We start from the raw sequence: 19,580 nt of genomic DNA, 5'->3' as shown, positions 1-19,580 counted from the left end.
ACTTTGTTGTGGCTCAAGCAACACCGCCTGCAGTCCCTCTAGAAGCCATCATTGAAGCCACGTTACAGGATGTGAAACATCGCATTCAGACAAATAGTTGGAGGAACTCGGGCATAAGACTCAAGCTGATGGTCATGAGCTAGCTTCTTTCCGACATGTAAAAGAGGAACTATCTATCACCAAAGACGGCCTCTTGTTAAGAGACAAAAGGATCATCATTCCAAAACTATTGCGTCAAGGCATTGTCAATTTAGCACACGAACGACACCGAGGCATTGTAGCCACGAAGTGTGCACTGATGGAACAGGTCTTGTTCCCTTCTCTTGATCAGATGGTCGAACTCACCTTGAAAGACTGCTCTCAGTGTCAGTTGGTCAGTAGAGAGGAACCACTTGCACCTCTACAAATGTCGGAACTACCGGAGGATGTGTGGCAACATGTTGCAGTAGACTTCTTTGGTCCCATACAATCTGGTAAGTACATTATCATTATAATGGATGAGTACTCTTGCTTCCCCATTGCTCAACTCATATCATCAACCAGAGCAGCCACCACCATACCAGTGCTGGATGAGATCTAGCCAGCCTGGGGAATTCCCAAAGTAGTGAAGACGGACAATGGCCCTCCGTTTAACAGACAGGAATTCACAGCGTTCGGAAACCATCTCAGTTTTTGACATCGGAAGATCACTCCCCTGTGGCCACAGGCGAATGGTTTGGTCGAAAGATACATGGCTGCTCTGAAAAAGGCCATACAGCAAGTGGAACTTTCCAAGCGAGACATTTTAACAGCACTGAACGAGGTGTTGAGCGTATCGAACCACACCTCACAGCACTAGACAGATGTTCAGCAACCCTAATGCTGGGACACACAGATTGAACGAGAATACCGACTTGGGAAGAATCCACCTGTGGTAGGAGGCAAGATCCAGAGCACGAGGAGCTAGCAGCACTAGACAGAGCGAGAAAAGTCAAGATGAAAGAGTATGCGGACAGTCGTCGGCGAGCCAAACCATCAACCATCAAAGAAGGGGACTGGGTGCTTGTCCGACAAGAACAACAAAGGAAATCAGACAGTCGATATCGCGTTCATCCTCTGCTGGTAATGAAACAAAAAGGGACTATGATCAAAGCTGCTTCAGAAGACAAGAGGATAACAAGAAATGTCACGCATTTTCAGAGATGTAAGTCTGTCACAAGAGAAACATTAGAAGTACCAGAAAGCACACCAAAAGAGGACACTCAGGTGACAGGAAGTGAGTATGTGTCTCCATTTCTCTTGGCCAAAAGTGAAAAACCCGCTCAAGATGTTGCTGGACGGCCATAGCGTACCCATTGGAGGCCTACTCGTCTAATTAAAGAACTGTAACTATGTTCTTTTCTTTTTCCTCTCTCTCTTCTTCTTCTGATTGACTTGTTTCATTGTTGTTTGATGTTTGTTCAAATTGTGTACGGAGAGGGGAGGTGTAGTATCGTGGCAGATGGAGAGCCACAGACGCTAGGACCTAGGGACGGGAACCTGGGAGGAGGAAAACAGAAATGGAGGAGTTAGATGTAGGGGAGTCAGTTAGGAGTAGAGTGGGCAAGAGGAAGGAAGTATTCAAGAGCTGTGAATAAAGAGCTCTAACTACACAGCCCGTGTCCTTGTCGTGTGTCCTTCGCAAGGGATACTACATCCATGAGGGCAACAAACTAAAATACTTCGCCACCTTCATGGTGTGTCTGACTTAGGCATTTAGAGATGTTAGCTGTCCTGCAGATATCTCCAGTCAACGGAAGGAACCACCGTCACAGCGGTTCCTGTAAATGTGTTAAAAGTCTGACGAACAGTCAGTCTCTCTCTCTCAGTCAGTCAGTCTCTCTCTCTCTGTCAGTCGGTCTCTCTCTCTGTCAGTCAGTCTCTCTCTCAGTCAGTCTCTCTCTCAGTCAGTCTCTCTCTCTCTCAGTCAGTCAGTCAGCCTCTCTCTCTCTCAGTCAGTCTCTCTCTCTCTCAGTCAGTCAGTCTCTCTCTCTCAGACAGTCTCTCTCTCAGTCAGTCTCTCTCTCAGTCAGTCTCTCTCTCAGTCAGTCTCTCTGTCTCGCAGTCAGTCTCTCTCTCTCAGTCAGTCTCTCTCTCTCTCTGTCAGTCTCTCTCTCTAAGTCTCTCTCAGTCAGTCAGTCTTTCTCTCTGTCAGTCGGTCTCTCTCTCTGTTAGTCAGCCTATCTCTCAGTCAGTCTCTCTCTCTCAGTCAGTCGGTCTCTCTCTCTCCCTAAGTCAGTCTCTCTCTGTCAGTCAGTCTCTCTCTCTCTGTCAGTCAGTCTGTCTCTCTCAGTAGTCAGTGTCTCTCTCAGTCAGTGTCTATCCTAGTCAGTCTCAGTCAGTCAGTCTCTCTCTCAGTTAGCCAGAATGTCAGTCAATCTCTCTCTCTCAGACAGTCCATCTCTCTCAGTCAGTCTGTTTCTCAATCAGTCTCTCAGTCAGTCTCTCTCTCTCAGTCAGTCTCTCTCTCAGTCAGTATCTCTCTCAGTCAGTATCTCTCTCAGTTAGTCTCTCTCAGTCAGTCTCTCTCTCTCTCTGTTAGTCTCTCTCTCTTAGTCTCTCTCTCTTAGCCTCTCTCAGTCAGTCAGTCTCTCTCTCTAAGTCAGTCACTCTCTCTCTGTCAGTCAGTCGCTCTCTGTCAGTGTCTCTCTCTCAGTTAGTCTCAGTCAGTCAGTCTGTCTCTGTCAGTCAGTCTCTCTCTCTGTCAATCACTCTCTCTCTCTGTCTGTAAGCCAGTCTCTCTCTCTGTCAGTCTCTCTCTCTCTTAGTCAGTCTAAGTCAGACAGTCAGCCAGTCTGTCTCTCTCAGTAGTCAGTGTCTCTCTCAGTCAGTGTCTCTTCTAGTCAGTCTCAGTCAGTCAGTGTCTCTCTCAGTCAGACTCTCTCTCTGTCAGTCAGTCTCTCTCTCTCTAAGTCAGTCTCTCTCTCAGTTAGCCAGTCTGTCAGTCAATCTCTCTCTCTCAGACAGTCCATCTCTCTCAGTCAGTCTCCCTCTCAATCAGTCTCTCAGTCAGTCTCTCTCTTAGTCAGTCTCTCTCTTAGTCAGTCTCTCTCAGTCAGTCTCTCTCAGTCAGTCTCTCCCAGTCAGTCTCTCTCAGTCAGTCTCTCTCTCTCTCTGTCAGTCTCTCTCTCCCTCTTAGTCTCTCTCTCTTAGTCTCTATCAGTCAGTCAGTCTCTCTCTCTCTAAGTCAGTCACTCTCTCACTGTCAGTCAGTCCGTCTCTCTCTCTGTCAGTCAGTCTCTCTCTCTCTGTCAGTCAGTCTCTCTCTGTCAGTCAGCGTCTCTCTCTCAGTTAGTCTCAGTCAGTCAGTCTGTCTCTGTCAGTCAGCCTCTCTCTCTCTGTCAATCTCTCTCTCTCTGTCAGTAAGCCAGTCTCTCTCTCTGTCAGTCTCTCTCTCTCAGTCAGTCTAAGTCAGTCAGTCAGTCAGTCTGTCTCTGTCAGTCAGTCTCTCTCTCTCTGTCAGTCAGTCTCTCTCTCAGTCAGTCAGTCTCTCTCTCTCTGTCAGTCAGTCTCTCTCTCAGTCAGTCAGTCTCTCTCTCTCAGTCAGTCAGTCTCTCTCTGTCAGCCAGTCTCTCTCTGTCAGTCTTTCTCAGTCAGTCAGTCTCTCCCAGTCAGTCAGTCTCTCTCTCAGTTAGTCTCTCTCTGTCAGTCAGTCAGTCTCTCTCTCAGTCTCATTCTAAGTCAGTCTCTCTCTCAGTCTCTCTCAGTCAGTTGCTCTCTCAGTCAGTCAGTCAGTCAGTCAGTCAGTCTCTCAGTCAGTCTCTCTCTCCCTCAGTCAGGAAGTCAGTCTCTCTCTCTCTCTGTCAGTCTCTCTCTCAGTCAGCCTCTCTCTCTCTCTCTCATAGTCAGTCAGTCTCTCTCTCAGTCAGTCAGTCAGTCTCTCTCTCTCTCTATCAGTCTCTCTCTCAGCCAGTCAGTCAGTATCTCAGTCTCTCAGTCAGTCTCTCTCTCTCTCTCTCTCTCTCACTCTCTCTCTCTATTTACCTGCAACTATGAGTACCGCGGATCTAAAACATAGTTTATTACCAGGGTGTTCAATTCACTCAGATTAGGGCTGCTGAAACCTTGCCTGAAGGTCTAGGTTTCATGAAAACTAAAGTGTGAGTGGAAAGGGAAAGTGCTGACTCAACACATGAAAAACTGTGATCATATGAATATATCTCCTTCAGTGGAATCAGCCCTTCCACCAACAGATGAAGAAAAATATCAGTCCAACATCAGGAGGCGCAATATCCCTGGCACAGAGAAGTCCATGTCACTTTAAAACTCAAAGAAAATACAAAAAAAGTGATGGATGGAATGCTTGAATTAATCTCAGCCAATGGTAATTACTCGGGCTGCACCCCAATCCATCTTTTTTTGCCCACATGCCTATTCTGAATAGACCCAGCCATATGTAAATTATCCTTCATCTTGCTCCAACAAGGACAGTCCAGCCCAAACTGCCAAGTCAGGTGCTCTTTCAACCAGAACACAAGAAACCCAAGACAGGTTTCAGCCTAGTAGGGCCTGTTCAGTTGGTTGGAGCTTGGTTCCAGTGGTGCAGTGAGCATTGAGCCCACGCCTGGGCAAAACCGTTGTACTTCTAAGGACACAATGAAAAATACAGAAAAATAATGGATGGAATGCTCTCAGCACAGGTAATTAGTTTGGTGCCATCCCGATTTGGTTTTTTTTGTGTGTCTCCCATGGACAGTTTATCATTGCTGATTCATTGAAAAGGGCAGTGGAGCTAATGTTTGGATTATTTTTGATTCAGAGAAGATCGTAAGAGCTTCACAATAATGGTCCAAGATTTATGGTATGCTTTTGAGGAGCAGTCCACCCTCAAACGTGACCGCGAGTCTCAAATGGCATTCACCAGCAGTATCTTTCACTGATTCTCCTCCTACCTTTCCACCCAACACCAGTTTGTTCCCCTGTGTACCTCCAAGTCCAAAAATATTCCTATCACCCAGTCCCTCGGAGTTCCATACGGTCTCCTTTCATCTTCAACCTCTATATGGGGTCCCCTGATGCTCTACTAATAGATAACAACATCAAGATTCACCAATATGCTAGCGATCAACAATTCTTCTTGAAAGTCTCCTCTGGCAGTATGTTCCTTGAGGGTGATGTTGGTGTCCATGGGGAAATCCAAGTATCTCGGATTGTATCTTGGAAGTATCTTGGTGAAATTTGGGATTTGAAGCCATCAGTTTTCATGTCACTGAGCCAAATTTGTAATGCTTCTTGTTTTTTGTTCTCTGCAAATAACAGGAATTCAGTGTTGGTTGGATTGAGTTTAACAATGCCTTGGAAATCAAGCTCTGGATGATGGCTTAATGACATGAAACGTGATGGCTTCAAATCTCAACTTTCACCAAGTTCCAAGATACTTGGATTCCCCATGGACACCAACATCACCCTTAAGGAACATACTGCCAAAAAAATAGACCTTAGAAGTTTATGATGATATTGGTGAAGTTAGTCCCAGCCTGCTGTAGATAAGAGTGCTGCCAAGTGGAGCTAGAACGGGAGGTTTTCTATGTTGGAGGATGACATGCCCGTGGAGGTGGTGTAGCTGATGGCGTTCTTGTGGATGATGGTGAATCCACTTCTGGGCTTGTGAATCTGTCTTGTCTGGCGATCTTGCAGTCAGGAAGGATGGCTGTGGAGATGTCAGGTGTCATTGGGGGGTTTTGCCTGGCTTTCATAAGGAAAAGTAGGTCTGGGACGTTGTCGTGCAGCAGGTCACAGATCTCTGTGGCATGTTTGGTGAGTGAGCGGGTGTTGAGGAGCATGCATGCAAGTGCAGAGTGTTGTGTGGGTGGTGGAGGACTGTGTGAGTGTGAGAGATTAGGGTGCTTGGTGCTCTCAGTATGGCTGTGGTGCATGCTGCGTGTGGGTAAATCCTTAAAAACTTCCAGGAAGTACAGTAGAACTGACAGAAGGGTGTAATTACAAATATTTGGAGTTTTGGATATTTATGGACCAATCCTCATGTCTGTTCAATCCAGAATTGAAACTGTCAGTCTTCAAAATCCATTTTAATTCTTCTCTGTTAAGTGTCTTTATCATATCCCCTCCTCGTGGGGGCAATTTGACAGCAGAGATGATGGTCCATCGAATTTCATCTTCGGAGTGTTTTTTCTCCTGGAAATGCTCAACCAATGGCGCTGTCAGGATTCTGCATCTAATTCTGGATTGAACAGACATGAGGATTGGTCCATAAATATCTGAACTGTTTACACGTCTCTACTAAGTGCCCTGAAAACTCTTGCTTAAAAGTTTTAATTAATAATCCAAAGCTACTTGTCTCATGGTTTGTGGTTTAATTCTCTAAACTCCAAATATTTGTAATTACACCCTTCTGTCACACATTCACCCACTCCAAGATGGCAACCGTCCTCTTGTCCTTGGTCCCTTTTCTCTTCTCACTCCCCTGCTGAGGCTACCCAATCAGCAACTCTCCTTGTAATTATCACATGCACGTTCCACCCCAACGACAGCAGCCGTATTATCGGAACTTGCTTCACGCACTGCCGGACCTCGACATTCACTCTTGCACGGTGAGTTTATCGCGCCCCTCTCCCTTACGTAATTCCCTCCCTTGCTTTCCCTCGCTAACCCCCATGTTCCCTCCTGCAGCGCATTGCCGCGGTTTACCGTGAGCCCCAGGACTCTCTGGATCCGCTCTCATGTCAATTGCCTCACTACGAGCTGGAGTAATTATCTAAATTCCCGGTGAGTAACTCCGTCTGCCTAAAACCTCCGGGCTCCCTCACCCCTAAAAATTTTTCCCCCCGTTAATTAGCTCCTTTTCCTCCCGCAGTGCCTTGCCACGCAATACCCTGTTCACCACGCGATGTATTCCAACCGCCCGTGATGCCTCAGCTCCTCACCTCTCTGTGACTTGGATCAAGTTCACCGCACCATCTTCTTGCCCTATCCCGGTATGTCCACCCCCGTATTCCGATACTGCCTCCCGTTGCATGCTACCCCCGTCGCTGCGGTCTTCATAGCTCACTATCACGTGCCTTGCTATTCTCTCGCATTGTTCGGACATTCACTAAGGTCCCTTATCTAAGGTAATCTTACCCACCTTGTTCACTCTCATGATCTTCACAATGGAATCAGCGCCATTTCTTCGCCGGCACCCTCCGATTTGTCGTAGCCGCAATTATTCCTTCATTATGGTTTTCACTCACCTTCACCTTTGCTCCACTATGAAGTTAACTCTGTTCCTTGACACAGGAGAATTACAGTATGCTTAGTCAGATTTGTTGTCTCTACTTTCTTGTAAATACCTTTGACTTTCTTGTAAATAATTTTGTATAGTAAATTCCTATTGCAATTTATCATGTATATTTATCACGTTTCCCCATTTTTCTTCTCCTCCTCTCTTCTTCCCCTTTTCAACTAAGTTACTCAGGTTTATTGTACAGGCATTATTTATGTTGTCCTGATGATGATCCTTATACTGCGTTAATAGGATCGAAACGCCGTCGACACCAGTACACACCCTATATGTCTCTAATGATAATATGTTCTATACATAAGGTTGTTTTTTGTATTGTTTGTTAAAGTTCATCCGCGATTTCTTGCCCAATTGTAACAAACAACTCTTTGCCTGAACCTTTTTTGTTATGTATGTTTTTTCCCTATTTAAATGTACGGGTCACAGGCTTGTGTCCAACTTTGAGAATTTGTTCTGTATACTGCCGCTTAATTACTATATCAGTAAAAACCTATGACCACTGTCCGGCTGGACAAGTCTATGAAAATAAGCACTGATCGGGTCCTTATTTATCCCCTTCCCTATCTTACCTGCTCCTAGGGACCCTTGTTGTTTATAATTACATGATTCCCATGGTCCCAGGCCGACCGTATATGGGTGCTCTTGTTGTTGAATAAATGTAACTACTTTTAAATCACATCTCACAAGTATGAGTTTATTTACTGAAACATGCAGATTTTGGTATGGTAAGCACAAAATTCTGCAGGTTATTCCCTAAAATCTCATAATTCTTTTAATACTCGGGGATTACGGATTAGGCAGAGGTATATAGACCATGCCACTTCTATAACTGGACCCAGATGAGGGTATTACTTATTTATTTATGACATTTGTTAAGCGCTACTGTTACCCATAGGTGTCCTGGCGCTATGTGAGATCTACCCAAGGCTCAAAGCCGAAGTCAGATTAATCTGTAAACAGCCAGGTTTTTAACTCTTTACGAAAAGCTAATATGCTGGTCATCCCTCTGAGGTGTAATGGAAGATCATTCCAAGCTTTGGCTGTGTTCACTACAAAGCTTCTTCCACCCTAGGAGGCTTTTTTTACAAAAGGCACATAGACCTGCTTGGCATCAGATGAGCGCACTAGTCTAGTTGGAGTGTACCAATACAGCCGCTCTCTTAGGAAGGCCGACCCTGTTCCATGAATCGCCTTGTGAACCAGACACAAAGCTTTAAACTGGGTACGCTTCCTAACTGGCAGCCAATGAAGCCTCCATATCTCATTAGAGATTGATGCGTATTTAGGAATACCTGACTCCAGTCTAGCAGCAGCATTTTGCAGGAGTTGCAATGTATTCATTATTCCTTCCTGGATATTAAAATAAAGGCCATTGCAGTAATCCAGCCTCAACATGGTAAGTGCTGTGACGACTGTTTGGCGACACTCTATAGGTAAGAGCGGCAGAATTTTCTTACAAGACCTAAGAGCAAAGGACGTAGCAGAAGACACTGAATTCACTTGGTCTCTAAAACTAAGGTTCTGGTCCACCCACACTACTAGGTTTTTCACCTTCTTATTAGATGCGTGGAGAGGACCCAAGGTTTCTGGCCACCATTCAGGGGTCCAAAAATTCGGATCGTTGCCAAAACATACCCCCTCCGTCTTACTGGAGTTCAATTTAAGGCAGTTTTGGGCCATCCAAATCCCTACGGCATTTATGCAGTCCTTAAATCGAATCGCCGTGCTCCGCCTATCCTCTGTTTGTAGTTAGACCATGATTTGTGTGTCATCCATGTAAGAGGTCAAGCTAAACCCAAATGACTGAATAAGGGGTGCCAAAGAGGACACATACACATTAAATAGTGTCGGGCTCAGTGAGGTAGCGAAAAAGGCTTGGACGAGAATTCCCCCAAAGACACTGACTAACTCCGGTTTGAGAGAAAAGATTTCAGAAGTCTCCATGCGGAGCCCTGAACTCCGATCTCCCGCAGCCGGTCCATCAACAAATCGTGATGGACCGTATCAAATGCTGCCGAGAGATCTAACATGATCAAAGCAGCCTTGCCCCCTTTGTCTAAAATAGTCAGAATCTCTTCAGTAGATTTCAAGAGAGCCGATTCAGTGCTATGGCCCCCTCTGAATCCATGCTGGGTTGGGTCCAATGCCTGGGTCCACTCCAGAACATAACTAAGTTGCATGTTTAAATTCCTCTCAACAATTTTTGCAGGTAACGGGAGTCTAGATATAGGCCTGAAATTGTTGGGGTCTTTTACATCTAGTTTCGGGTTTTTTAAAAGAGGCAGGATAGATGTTTTTTTCCATTCTAGCGGGAAGTATCCTTCTAAATACATAGTGTTAAAAATAGGGGTCAAAACTCGGGAGATTGGTTCTGCCGCTAACTTTACTATAGATATCGGACAAGGGTCAGAAGGGGAGCCCGATTTAACTATCATAAGAAGATTAAAAGTGTCAGTAACTGTGAGCTGGGCAAATGTATCCAGATGAGCTTTCTTTTCTGAATTTAGGTCATCCGTATAGCCCAACGTCGTCTTAGATTTAGCATTAGAGAAAGTGGAGAAGATGGCATTAACTTTCCCATAGAAGAATTTAGCCAGTTTTTCACAAAGTTCCTGACTCGGCGTGGTTGTAATAACCACTGGGTTGGCCAGACTGGTGACTGTGTTAAATAATTCCCTTGCTGAATTTTTAGCATTGTTGATCTTAATGGAGAAGAATATTAGCTTTGCATTATGAATCAACTGCTTATACTTAGCAAGTCCACGTTTGTATTCCTCCTTATCACCTTCCTTATATTTCTTTCTCCAATTTCTCTCCAAATGTTTACAAGTCAATTTTTGATCCCTTAGTTCCCGAGAATACCAAGGGGAGGAGGGTACCCGTGTTGTAAAGTGGCACATTTTACTGGGAGCTAATTTATGTCCTGCTGCTTCTAGCCAGCTGGAGTAGGATCGTGTTGCCTCTTCAAGATTGGCAGGAGGCATAATTAAGGTCTTATTGAGGACTTCAGAGAAATCCTCGGCTGTTACTTTGTTCCACGCTCTTTTCACCAGTTTTGTATTTATTGGCTTCTGAGGATGGCGCTCGGGGATAGTAAGGTTAAATAAACCACCTTGTGATCAGACCAAAGTAATGGAAGGATAGTCGTGACTTGCAATTGTGGATTGTTAGAGAAAATACCATCAACTGTATGTCTTGCCTGATGGGTCGCACCAGTCACAAGTTGCTCTAAGTTGTTGCCCTTCATTAAATCTAACAATTTAACTGTGTCCGTACCTGAATCGGCTTCCAAATGGAAGTTGAAGTCGCCTAAAACAGTATAAGAACTAGCGGTGATACCACTTTCCACAAGTCGACCCGCCTGATCGCAAAAACAACCTCTAGGGCCAGGTGGTCTATAGATGAGAGAGCTTTGAAAGATGTAATGAGGAGATAGGCGAAAGGAGAAGTCCAAAGCCTTGCAGCCTTCCACCACTCCCTGGCTAAATGTAGAGACAAGAGAGGAATGGTAGATCACCGCTAATCCGCCTCCTCTTCCAGTAAGCCTATTCAAAGTAGAGCATACATAGTTAGGAGGCGTGGCCTTTACTAAGTCCGGACCTGATGCTTTATCAGTCGATGATTCTGTGATGAAAGTAATTTGTACGCTGTGATTTCGCCTGAGGCTTTGCCGGGAGTGCTAGAATTGCGATGTTTGCACCTTGATGTATGAAATTTTTAAAAGAACGCTTTCAATTGATTTTTAAGAAGTCTTTGGCCCTACCTGCACTTTACCATCTGTTCCCCGCAATCTCGAGTTCTGGCACTGGCCTTCCTGCGGTGGGAGCGCGGGTCCGCCATTTTAGACAATTAGCGGGCTAGACTTTCTGGGCATGAGGATATTTAAACACAGTATGGGGCGAGCGTGCAGCGGACGTGCCGGCGGCGCGCCAAAGGCAAGCCCGTCTGCGCCCGTCCACAATCGTTCCGCGCTCAGCGCCTGCCCCCCTGCGGAGGGAGGTTCAGGTAACCCCCTAAATTGCACTATGATAGTGGGCTTTTAAAAAATCTCAACATTAATATTAGGGCCCACTCCTGTCTTTGTATTAGTCCTGATTTCCAGTTCTTGGAGCATTTTAAGGTTTGTCCAAGGTGTGGGATTGAAATTCCAGAGCTTTTATTTCATACTATAGATCTTTCTACAACTTATGCAAAGATAGAGAGGGAGATGAGTACCTCTATTTGGAAATGTGTCCTTATGAATGTGAGATCACTGACTAAACATAGTACAGAGTGTGCTTCATTTATAGAGGATGAAAGCGTAAAAATTGCTTTCATCACAGAATGACATTACTGACCTGTTTGCTCTTCTTGACTCCATATCTCAGTTCTGTAACAAAATGTTCACAGTTGTTCCTGAACAGGGAGTAGGTAATCGTCTTCCCGACCCATTCTTCGGCCATTCGTACAATTTTTGAGCGGGGCTGGGGTAAATACTCTCTGTCATACTTGTTGTGAACTTGGTACACGCAGCCCACTACCACGTCCTTCAGAAGTTCCTTCTTCACCACGCCTGCTTCGGCAAAGACTGACAGGACGCTTGAGGCGCCAGCCCCAGCATATTCACCTGCAGATAGAACAACGGGGAATAAAAGGTAGGTATGTTTATTGTGCAAAGAGGGCCAAACCTCACTATCAAATGACTTGGTTTGGGAACCTAGATGTTCCACATCCACTCTCCTTCACTGTCTCTTACATTTGTAGTTGTAAATCAAAGAGGGCTTCCAAGGCTGTCCTGTCTAGTCAGTGTTACCAGTGTTGTCATGGTGTACTGCATAATACCCCTTAGCTGCTTCAGAGAGCAGGTTGTGTTTCAGAGCACAGGATGTGTGGCTACTTGCTAGTATGACATCTCACGTTTTACCCCATACAGTTCCAACTCTTGAGCCAGTATGATTTTAAGGACAACTGTGATCTCGGAATGCCTCAAAGTCTTTCTTGTTGAGTTTGAAATGATCTTGGAGTTTAGCATGTTCTTTTGAGTTTAGCAGGTTATTTCAGTCAGGGTTTAGTAAACTAGTGAATAACCTCTTAAAACAGTCTACGGGCTTAGTTTAGAACTTGTCTATCACAAAATGTCCTTCACTTCATCATTAAAATGATACATCCTGTGGAGTTTACCTTGGCCCCATGGTAGGAGCAATTTAGTAGAAGATTTCTCCTGTGGGTTTAGATTTTCCCCCCCAAACTGAAGGATTTTCCATTGTCTGCAAACTAACACTACAAATTAAGAGTTCTTAAGCAGTATGCTTTGATACAATAGCTTTAAAGGCAACAGCAATTTTAGAAAAGCAATTGGTTTTTCAACATTATTTATGCTTAGTGGTAGATATAAGAATTTTATTTGTATCTCAATCCCCTTTTTTATGTCAAACATGCATCTGGTCTAAATTTATTGTAGGCGAAGCCTAAGCAAGATTCGCAATGACGGGCTGATCACAGAATTTCCTATTCTGAATTAACCACAGTCCCGCTCGGCACTCAACAATAGTAATAAATAGCTGATTACACTTCAACCTATGTACTATACAATGAGAGAATAATAGCTCATCTGTAGTTAAATTCCAGTGTCTATAGGATATGAAGATTTAATTTGTATTAATAATGATATGTGAGCAGTTCGACTAATCTGCACCAATGATAGCAGAAACCTGGTTCCTTTACTTTTGGATATTTGTACCAAACTTTATCCAGGGTTCAACATGTTTAGTTATTTATTAATGTGTTAATTGAAGGTATTTGTATACCGAGCTGCATTAGGGAGAAGTACTTTACAAGCAGCTGAGAACATACGTATAGTAACAGCCTGGTCTACGAGTAAGAGAAGATTAAGAGCTTTGTTTTGCTCAGTATGTTATAAATATGTGAGTTTGATTTTAAAGTCTGTCTGAAACGTTTGAGTGTGAGTTATTAAGGCAGTTAGGGCTTCATGTCCTAAAAATTTATTCATGCAAAGTGGTTGCAATTTGCACACGTCTTTTACCAAAATTATTTGTATTTTTCAAACTGACCTGTGTATCAATAGGTCAGTTCACAACACACAGAATCATAGTGGGTCAGAATTTGGCCTACCTTATAAATATTAATGAGGTAGGTCGCCAATGGCTACTCACTACGATTGGCTGCAATCACAGGAATGGTGACCTGATGGGACCAGCAGACCGCAATGTCTCTGACTGCGTTTCAATAAAGCAATTTTTTTTAAGGCAGCCCATTTTCCTAAATGGGGAACAGGCACTGGAATGGATCATCTCCTTCCTCGCTGGAAGGACACAGAGAGTTCGCCTACCACCGTTCAGATCTGCAGCCACGGAAGTCATCTGCGGCGTTCCCCAGGGCTCCTCGCTCAGCCCCACCCTCTTCAACGTCTACATGAGCCCCCTTGCGGCCATCGCACGCCAACACAACCTCAACATCATCTCCTACGCCGACGACACCCAGCTGATCCTCTCTCTGACCAACGACCCAGCCGCCGCCAGAACCAACCTCCACGAAGGGATGAAAGACGTAGCCGAGTGGATGACGACCAGCCGCCTGAAACTGAACTCAGACAAGACGGAAGTCCTCATCCTGGGCTCCTCGCCCTCCGCCTGGGACGACTCATGGTGGCCCCCCGCCCTGGGCACCGCACCCAAACCGACAGACCACGCACGCAACCTGGGCTTCATCCTGGACTCCTCCCTCTCCATGACCAGACAAGTCAACGCCGTCTCCGCGTCCTGCTTTAACATCCTGCGCATGCTACGGAAGATCTTCCGGTGGATCCCCACCGAGACTAGGAAGACGGTCACCCAGGCCCTCGTCACCAGCCGACTGGACTACGGCAACGCCCTCTACGCCGGAACCACCGCCAAGCTCCAGAAGAGACTCCAGCGGATCCAGAACGCCTCAGCCAGACTCATCCTCGACATCCCCCGACGCAACCACATCTCCGGACATCTGAGAGACCTGCACTGGCTCCCCGTCAACAAGAGAATCACCTTCCGTCTCCTCACCCACGCACACAAAGCCCTACACGACCAAGGCCCGAGCTACCTCAACAACCGCCTCAACTTCTACGCTCCCAAACGCCACCTTCGATCGACCAACCACGCCTTCGCCGCCGTCCCCCGCATCCGAAGAGCGACAACAGGAGGAAGGTCCTTCTCCTACCTGGCCGCCAAGACCTGGAACACCCTCCCGACCGACCTTCGCCTGACCCAAGATCACCTCTCCTTCAGGAAGAAACTCAAGACCTGGCTGTTCGAGCAGTAGCGGCACCTCACCCCCCCCCCCCCAAGCGCCTTGAGACCCTCCGGGTGAGTAGCGCGCTCTATAAATGCCTTGATTGATTGATGTTTTTAAAAGGAAAATTCAATGTTTTACAAACTAGTTTAATAAGTGAGCAGTGGTCCCAAATGCCACTGCCTTCTATGCTATTTTTAAGATTTACAAAGGGGGGTGGGCATCCCTTGGGGACCCCTTCCCATTTGCAAGTAGGTTACTACCTCCTTGTGGTCACAAAACATTAATACATACCATGAAGAATCAGTATTTGGAAGGGAAACCATTAGCAAGCCCCTTCTAAATACCGATTTTTAATGGTTTCTTAAACCCATTTAACAATTCAGAAAACCTTTTCCAAATAGTTAAATACACTTACACGTTTTTAAAAAGGTTTTAGCATTTGCATATCCTCTAATTTACTTTATCAGAGGGTTTGTAAATGCTTAAACTGTTAAGTACATGAGGCCCCAAGTTTCATATTCTTGTTGCTTAGCAGAAGAAAGATGTTTTAAATGTCTTGGAAGTTTTGTGTTTCTGGGCTCTACAAGAGGCTGCATTGCCTATACTGTCTCTCTCACTTCAGTAAACAAGGAGAGGTGGGAAATAATATTTTTTTTTTTGGGGGGGGGGTATTGGGTATATGTAATCCTCTGGATTTTTAATCAAACATTAACAAAGCAGTGGGTCTTGCCTTTGAGACCTGTTGGCTTTGCCAATTACTTGTAGCAATGATACAATGATGTGCAATGGTACAATGATGTGCAGCATGGCTAAAGTGTGTTTTTTAAAAGCCTTTGACTTGGGCCTCCACATCATTTTGTAGGCATGAACGTGCTTTTCTTTCTAGTTACCGATTAGAGTTGGATCGGTTATAAAAAAGAAAACGAAACGCCCCAAAGTGTGGGCGAACAGTAGCAATAGGGAGCGGAAGGAAGCAACACTGTTCATGGAAGAAACATGGGGGAAGGAGGAGGGTCAGCAGCAACATGGGGTTTGGGAAAAGCAACACAGAGGGCGCGAGTGGTGGAAGCAGCATTGGGAGAGAGAGAAGGAGGGCACGGGTGCAGGAAGCAATGTGGAGAAGCACACGTGTGAGCGCAACTTGGAGGAGGTGGTGAACAGTAGTTATGCAACAGAGGAACACAGAGGGCAGGGGGAGAGAAATGCACAAAGAGGGCAGCTCAAACATACAAACACTCTCATGGAGTGCTTAACACAAAATAACAAAGAAGTTCTTGAAAAGCAAGCAGTTGAAGCAAAAAGGCAACCCATCAAAACAGATGTAAGTACACAATCTGATAAGCTGAGACACGAATAAGAAGCAGTCAAATGAGAGAGACAAGGAAAGCCAACCAATGATAAACAATAGGTAGGTTCTTGAAGAGCCATAATATGTCTTGCAACAGACAGCACATGCATTGTCTAGTAATCTTCAACCTAAAAGGGATTTTCCAAATTTAGACATGTCTTGCAACAGACAGCACATGCATTGTCTAGTAATCTTCAACCTAAAAGGGATTTTCCAAATTTAGAGATGCCTTGTAAGAGAAAGGCGTTAAAGGTAATGCTCTAAAACAGTTTGGCAGTTAGTCAAAGATGGCACATAAAATGCATTGACAAAGTAAGAATTATAGCAGGAGTTGCTCACACCGGAGGTAGGTAGGACAGTGCGAAAATGCAATGGAGTTGCCTTTACAATTTAGAACACAAGCTTCTCTTAGTTCCAATTCTCTGGAATGTTATGTTCTTTTACATCTGTGTTTTATTTTGTTTGAATTTTTGACGGGATAGATGAATTGTACCTTTGCCAGCTTTTTATTCTACGATGATGTGTTGTGCGATGGCCAGGCAACTTAATCATTTATGTACTTCACTAATTAAGGTATTAAGACCCACATTGACAGTGATCGGTTAATGGAATAGGAATCTTCAAAACTGCACAACATAAAACACAGTACTACTACAGTCAATGGATGTTCTGTGCTCATGTTGAAAGAAGTCACTGTGATACACCTATATAGTATATGCATTAAGCAGGTACCATTCTTAGCTCCCCTAGAACTTACCTATGCCCGGACCTCCATTCATACAAGGCCCTTTTGGACCCTGCTCAAGCTCATCAAAGCTCCCACCTCGCTGTTCTCCTGGTTGCTTTCTGTCTCTCTTTCGCTGCACCTCACGTTAGCTCCAGCCTTTGTTTTTTGTCATTCCTCATCTGTATTCTTAATCCACTCACTTGTCATCTTGCTCTGTGTTATGCCATTTCTCTTTGTCACTGTCCTTTCTTTGTTCCTTTTCTCTTTCTCACTGACCTTTGTTTGTGCCATTTGTCGTTCTCATTACCCTCTGTTAGTGCCTCTTCTCTTTCTTTTGTCTATTTTCTCTTTTGCTATTGTTCTTTGTTTGTGCCTTTTTGCTTTGTCACTGCCCTTTGTTATAGCATTTTTTCTTTGTTTTGTGCTTTTTCTCTTGTCATTGCCCTTTGTTTGTGCCCTAGGTGTATGACATTTCCATTTGTCACTTCCTCTTTTCTACTCCCCAAGCACTCCTTACCGTTTTCCTGCTGCCCCGCTTCCTGTTCTCTCCCTTCCCGCTCCTCTCAGAGTTTCGCCCACCTCCTCCTGTGCTTCTCCCTCCTCCTAGGACCGAGTAATGAAGGCTTCAGTGTAGATGCACAGCGAACGCTCGCAGAGGGTGCACCACTGGTAAGCCAAAGGCAAACCATCTTCATCCGTCCATGACCAGTCGGTGCCTAATGCCAGAACCCTGGTCCTACTCCCACCCACCGCTACCCCACCGCAACCTTCTGCCCTCTCAAATTTAGCTTACACTTTCTAAGCTGCTGCCGCACCGCACAACACCAAGGGAGTGTTCTGCTGTGCATACTATAAGATCTTGTGTACACACTTGTGCATCGTAACTACAGTTCCCACATCCACAGCAACCAAAACCCCACTTTCTCCCACTCACACATTCCCACCACCTGCCACACAACACTGCATATTCTCATGCATGCTCTTTAACCCCCACTCACTCACAAAACATGCCCCAGAGATCTGGAAACTGCTGATTCAGAATGCCCTGGATCTGCTGTTCTCACAAAAATCTGGCTGAATCCCAGAGCGGCACAAAACATCACCAAAGCCATCCCCCCGGCTACAAGATCGACAGGCAAACCAGACTGCACAAGCATAGAGGCAAAATTGCCATCAGCCACAAGAATGCCATCAGCTACACTATGACCCCAGACATGCCATCCACTAACATGGAACGCCTGTTGTTCAAGCTGCACATCACTGCCATCTTCCCCCCGAGCAGCACTCTCATCTTCAGACCACCAGGACCACACACCAACTTATCCAACACCAATGCAAATGTTTTTATGCCACTCGTCCTTAACGCAAGCAATTCTATCCACCACAGAGACTTAAACGCACCTGGAAGGCATCCCTGACCCCAACTGGAAAACACTCCTCAATGACCTTGGAAACCCAGGCCTCCCCCCAACGAGTAAAAGGACCTGCCCAAGCCACCAGACACTGTCTGGAACCCATTATCACCTCCTTCATCTAAGTTGAAGGGCCCACACTGGTCACTTGGACCAACCATACCCTCGTCAAGTTCAGCATTCCCATCCTGTTCCAACACACAGTACAGTAATCACAAGTGGAACATCATTCCGGACAAGGACTCTAACACCGCTCTCAACACCCACCGACCTGAACACAACAACTGCCACCACAGAGTCATCAAGAATTTCAATAATTGGATCAGCTCCTGCACAACACCCTGTCTCCCCTCCCCCCACACCCCCCACACCACCACCAAGCCCACTGACACAAGATCCAGACTTCAAGCCAGATGGTACAAAGAGGAACTGAGGCTGATGAACTGCCAATGAAAACAAGTTGAGTGAAGATGGAATCTAAGCAAAGACAATGAAGACACAGCAGCATTCAAGTCTCCCTATAGCCACTACCACCAATTGATCTGGACAACTAAACGCACCACCTTGGTGGACCACATCGATGCCAGTATCAACAGAAGCAAGGATATTTTCACAGTTGTGAAAGTTTTCACCTCAATAGCAGCCACATCCAACTCAATCACCCCTCACAGTACCTCTGCAACAACATCTCACTATTCTTCAGCAACAAAATCACCAAATCGCAACTTTAACCCACAACTGGACCTGATAGACCTCGCTAATCATCTGCCAACATCATACAAAGAGCCAACCCTTGCTTTATGGCCCGACATCACCCAAGACGAAATAATCACCATGTCCGCTGCCACCAGACGCTTGTCTCACCAAGCCTACTCCAGAGGACTTCTACCCTTTAGCGCCATGCTCACACACATCCTGAACACCTCCATCTCTTCTGAAACCTTACCAGACACCTGGAAACAAGCAACAGTCCTCTCCTTGCTGAAGAAACCCTCAGCAGACCCCTCTACTCTCACTAAATACAGACTATCTCCCTGCTTCCACACCAGACCAAGGTATTAGAAAAAATCATCAACAAACGTCTCACAGAATAACACCCAGTCCAGATATTGACCCAACCACAGCACCAAAACTGCCTTCATCAACCCCACATACAACATCCATATGATCTGGACAGAGAAGACACAGTGGCCCCATCCTACTGGATCTCTCCGCGGCATTTGACACAGTCTCCCAACCCATCCTCATCCATCACCTGCACAACATTGGAATACAATGTAACGTGCTCTGCTGGATCTGCTTCTCCCTGACTGGCATGGCCCAGACAGTCAGCCTAGCACCCTTCACCTCAGACGCACATGATCTCATCTGCGAAGTCGCCCAAGGTTCCTCCCTGACTCCGGTTCTCTTCAAATGTTACATGATCCCTCTGGACAGCATCATCTACTCTCACAAATCAAAGTGCTTTCCTTTGCTGACAACACACACAGCTTATCCTCTCCCCATAGACAAGACACCCAGTACACAAATTCATGGCATGCATGACCAAAATTACCGACTGGATGAAGT

At 45.5% G+C, this 19,580-nt stretch overlaps 1 protein-coding gene across 5 annotated transcripts in view; it reads right to left on the bottom strand.

Moving 5' to 3' along the window:
• Nucleotides 1-19,580, bottom strand: part of LOC146798587 (phospholipase A and acyltransferase 3-like) — a 162,752-nt gene that overhangs the window by 8,136 nt on the left and 135,036 nt on the right. For all 5 annotated transcript variants that reach the window (XM_085625893.1, XM_085625896.1, XM_085625894.1 and 2 more), the window contains one exon: nt 11,596-11,864. In XM_085625893.1, coding sequence (XP_085482019.1) covers nt 11,596-11,864 — 269 coding nt within the window. The remainder of the gene's footprint in view (nt 1-11,595; nt 11,865-19,580) is intronic.

Source organism: Triturus cristatus, chromosome 9 (genome assembly GCF_964204655.1).
Source record: "Triturus cristatus chromosome 9, aTriCri1.1, whole genome shotgun sequence".
In the NCBI taxonomy this organism is placed as follows: domain Eukaryota; kingdom Metazoa; phylum Chordata; class Amphibia; order Caudata; family Salamandridae; genus Triturus; species Triturus cristatus.
This window is presented reverse-complemented; position numbering and strand designations above follow the sequence as displayed.